Source organism: Phyllobates terribilis, unplaced genomic scaffold (genome assembly GCF_046119375.1).
Source record: "Phyllobates terribilis strain yellow unplaced genomic scaffold, ASM4611937v1 Scaffold_4644__1_contigs__length_58577, whole genome shotgun sequence".
NCBI classification, from domain to species: domain Eukaryota; kingdom Metazoa; phylum Chordata; class Amphibia; order Anura; family Dendrobatidae; genus Phyllobates; species Phyllobates terribilis.
In genome coordinates this window covers 1,271-5,638 of record NW_027367393.1, presented here as the reverse complement: position 1 = coordinate 5,638, position 4,368 = coordinate 1,271, and the positions used below count along the sequence as shown (strand labels likewise).

Genomic DNA, 4,368 nt, shown 5'->3' with positions numbered 1-4,368 from the left:
GGAACTTCGGCAGCAATTGCTGAAGCCCGTCTTTAATTTGAACGTGACGCCAGCAGTCATGGCAGGCAGCGTCACGCCTAAGTGTTGTTGCGTCAGATCAGGGTCTGTCAGCTCTCGCAACGTTCTAGCCGCCATTGATTCGATTACCAAATTCTGCAGGGATTGTCGAAGGTTCCGCAGGTGCGTCCTCTCTATCTCTGGTATAAAATCAAGTAAATCGGAATTAGTGGCTCGAGTGTGGACCATAAGATAGGTCCACACCAAGATAACACAAATAGAAGCAAACTATGACAGTTGGCTCCACGGCAACGGCGCCAAAATTTGACAGGCGTTAAACGGTCGTTGGTCCTGTCAAAGATAATCCAACTAAAGTATCCACTAGTTAAGGGGCAAGTCGGAGTCGTGTCCCAAGGGAGCCACAACGATAGTCTAGTTTAATTTGTGTTATCAGCAGTAAATTGGGGTTTTTGGTTTGGAAAACTATTGAAATCAATAATAACTGAATGCGTTGGATTTTGAAAACTTATAATGATGGAAAGCTCACTCTTTTAGTCTCAGCACATTATTCTTATGGAAAGTTGATCATTGAATTCTAATAAAGTTATGTTCTTTTAAATAAATAATCTAGATGTCCTACTCTTTGTTCATAAATAGCAACTAGTCCAAATAGTCCTAGAAACCCTTGTTGTATGCAATAACCAAAGAAATCCTAAGGTTCAACTACTCAACAACATAAAGATCAAAGATATGTAGGCCTATGCAATACCATTGGCAAATCACCGATACTCGACACAGGTTTATAATCTCTACCAAAATAAGCACTCGCAAGTAGTCTATGCTAATTCTGATTGCTACCTAAAAGACAAGACTTTTCAAATCAAATTATCAAGCCTAGCAATATGAATGAATAATAATCCACCTAGTTTGCAACCTAGATAAAATCAATATCAATCAATGACAATAAATCACAAGAGAAAATAAAACAATGCTAAAATTATTATTAGAACATAAACATAGAATTCTCACAAACAATTCCTAGAATAATGGCCTCACCTAAGAGTGAACTCAATAGGAACTTCCAAGCCAGACATAGCCAAGAGAAAGCTATACATAATTATGGATGAACTAACTAGGGATGAAGGTAGAAGATGGCACAAAGGTGCGAGCTTTCCTCTTGGCTGATGAATCTCTAAGAACTAATTGTGAAAAAGTGGCAAAAGAATAACTAACTCCTTCTAACCTAAAAACTAGAGGTTTATATAGTATCTATCATCTAGGAAATAAAATAACAGAAAATAAATAAAAAAGGGAAAAATTGATAGATTCCCGGGCTTGGATCTGCAATTGGGCCGGGTATAATGCTGAGTCGCGGTTGAGGACTTTTTCCCAGTCACTCAGAAACGGCATCAGACTCGATCGCTACTTCGAGGTCGCGATCGCTACTTTCATGTCGAGGCAAAGTCGCGATCGAGACATTATAGTCTCGACCGCAACATCCATGTCGAGGGCAAATCTCGATCGAGACTCCAAAGTCTCGACCGAAGACATCTTCTCCGTAGCTCTTATTCATCTTGAAACCTTCTCTCGGACTGGTCTTCAGTCTTCTGTAAGCTTCCGAGGCTGCTCGGCTTCGCCTCTCAGCTTCTCCATGGGTGTAGGTGTGGTCGTCTTCTCTCTAGCTCCGTCCCAAATGCACTAGAGGTGAGTACAAATAGGATCTCCATAATACAATACCACAAAATAACGCTTAAGAGCATCCCGCAAATCTATAAGTGAACAATCATACCTGATTCCGGGAATACGACTGAATAAGCATCTAAACACCACTAAATCTAAGCTAATAGTCGCTAGTTACACCATATAATAAGCTCCTATCACATTGCCTCAAAGCTAATGGAGCCGCATAAGGCCATGCTGAACCCGAAGGTTTAAGAAGACCTGTCGATTAAGCGCTTTAGTAAAACTATCCGCTAATTTCCCTTCTGAAGATACGTGAGGAAGCTCGATGTTCTTGCGCTCCACATGATCACGTAGAAAGTGGTGCCGTACATCGATGTTCTTCGTTCGTGTGTGATGTACTAGGTTCTTGGAGACACAAATTGCACTTGTATTATCACAATGGATAGTAATAGTGTCGAGATTAATATCGTAGTCAACGAGTTGTTGCTTTATCCACAGTACTTGAGCACAACATTGCGTTGCGGCTATGTACTCTGCTTCTGTCGTGAAAGCGCAATGCAATTCTGCTTCTTGGATCCCCACGATACAAGACATGGTCCAAGGAACTGTGCCATCCCACTTGTGCTCTTACGGTCTGCTAAATAACCTGCATAATCTGCATCGGTGTAGCCAACAAGAGAAAGACCACCTCCTTTGGAGTACCAAAGACATAAATCGTCAGACCCCTTAAGATACCTAAGTATGCGTTTTACGTGAGTAAGGTGAGAAGCGCGAGGGTCTGACTGAGAGCGAGCACAAACACTAACGGAAAATACAATGTCAGGTCTTGAAGCAGTTAAATACATAAGGGAGCCAACCATACCTCTATACATAGTTTGATCTACCTTCTCAGCCATAAGATCTTTATCCAGTTTTGTAGTGGTTGATAGGGGTGTAAGACATGGTTTGCTTCCTTCCATTTGATACTTCTTGAGTAGCTCTTTGATGTATTTTTGTTGATGTATTTCAATGCCATTTTCCAACTGGTTCACTTGAAGCCCGAGGAAGTACTTGAGCTCACCAATCATGCTCATGCTGAACTTGAGGCTCATGGTATTCTTATAATCTTCTACAGGCTGCAAGTTAGTAGAACCAAAAATAATATCATCAACATATATTTGGAAAATAAGGATATTGCCCTTTGTTTCCTGATAAAGAGGGTCTTGTCCACCAATCCTCTTTTGTAGCCATTAGCAAGGAGATACTTCGATAGACAGTCATACCAAGCACGAGGGGCTTGCTTAAGACCATAAAGCCGCCTTGTCTAGGAAGTACACATTATCAGGATAAGCTGGGTTCTTCAAATCCTGGTGGTTGCTTGACGTACACCTCCTCGTTCAAATCACCATTGAGGAAAGCGGTCTTTACATCCAGTTGAAATAGCTTAAATCCTTTGTGTGCGGAGAAAGCTATCAACAAGCGAATTGTCTCTAGTCGAGCAACTGGTGCGTATGTTTCATCATAATCAATGCCTTCTTGTTGATTGTATCCTTGTGCAACAAGTCGAGCTTTGTTACAAACCACCTCTCCACTATCATCCAGTTTGTTCCAGCGCGTACCAATAATGCTTCTATCACCTGGGCAGGGGCACTAGACGCCATACCTGGTTGCGCTTGAACTCTTCTAACTCTTCTTGCATAGCGATTATCCAGTCTGGATCTTGAAGCGCGACTTGTATGTTCTTTGATTCCTCTAAAGACACAAAAGCACTACAAGCAAGCAAGTTAAGTACGTTAGAGCGAGTTTGGGTACCTTTTTAGAACTGTGATATGATCGCTGAAACTGGATGGGACTTCATTTCTTGGTAATCTCGCACTATGACCTCAGTATTATCTGGTAGCTTCATCGTTGTAGTCTTGGACAAGCTTTCAGTCCCACCAGATTGGTCACTTGGTCCCGCTTGAGGACTCTCAGGTTGCGCTTGAACGTTGCTAGTTCCCGCTTGAGAGCTAGAAAGTCCAGATGAATTAATTGAGGGTGTTACCTGACCTGAGCGAGATGATGAAGGTGTAGCTTGATCATTGTTGAATGGACCACTTCCTTGATTTATATTCTGAGTGTTTTCCTCTAGAATAGCTTCGTCACTTGGATTGCCTTCTTCTTGAGCATGAGGATATTGAGTCATCTGATGACTCTGAGCATGAGTCACCGCCTCTTGAGCCACAAGAGCAGAAAGCACAAGGCACTTCTACTCGCTCTAAACGTGCCAAAGTTATCGTCTGCAGTGACTTTCCTCCTTATCCATCAGGTATTGCTAAGCGTGCTTTCTTGTTCCCAGAAATTGTGACTCCAGATCTTCTCACAGAGCTCAAAGAGTCTTCACATATTACGCGCTTCGCTACTTGGCTGAGTTTTCAAGGATGGGATAAGTTCGAAACGGAACCAGCTCGATGCAATGATGCTATGGTGTATCAATTTTATGCGACAATGGAGTATCTAGTTGCTAATCCAGAGTATAGCCAATTGTGGTTTTATTGGCGAGGTAACTCAAAGGAGTCGTTCTTGGTGAAAGATTTGGCAAAAGCGATTGGTTTGACCGGGCAGTCCAATGGGTACGGCCGTCTTTACAAAAAGAACTGGCCTACCGGTGCAAAACAGATCAAGGAAGTCGTCTTTGGCCCTAACGTGCCCAAGGGCGCTCTTACAGTG

At 42.4% G+C, this 4,368-nt stretch overlaps 1 protein-coding gene across 1 annotated transcript; it reads right to left on the bottom strand.

Moving 5' to 3' along the window:
• Positions 1 to 382: 382 nt before the first annotated feature.
• Positions 383 to 2,747, bottom strand: LOC141249492 (uncharacterized). The gene is made up of 2 exons (XM_073669639.1): positions 2,213 to 2,747; positions 383 to 480 (listed from the first exon to the last, which is right to left on the bottom strand). Exons 1-2 carry the CDS (start codon positions 2,745 to 2,747, stop codon positions 383 to 385), a joined length of 633 nt encoding a protein of 210 aa, XP_073525740.1.
• Positions 2,748 to 4,368: the final 1,621 nt, after the last annotated feature.

Coding starts and splice junctions, on each gene's coding strand:
- LOC141249492 (XM_073669639.1), bottom strand. CDS start 2,747: ATGATTGGTGAGCTCAAGTACTTCCTCGGGCTTCAAGTGAACCAGTTG. Junction 481..2,212: donor GCTTTCACGACAGAAGCAGA/GTACATAGCCGC, acceptor TGATTTCAATAG/TTTTCCAAACCAAAAACCCC.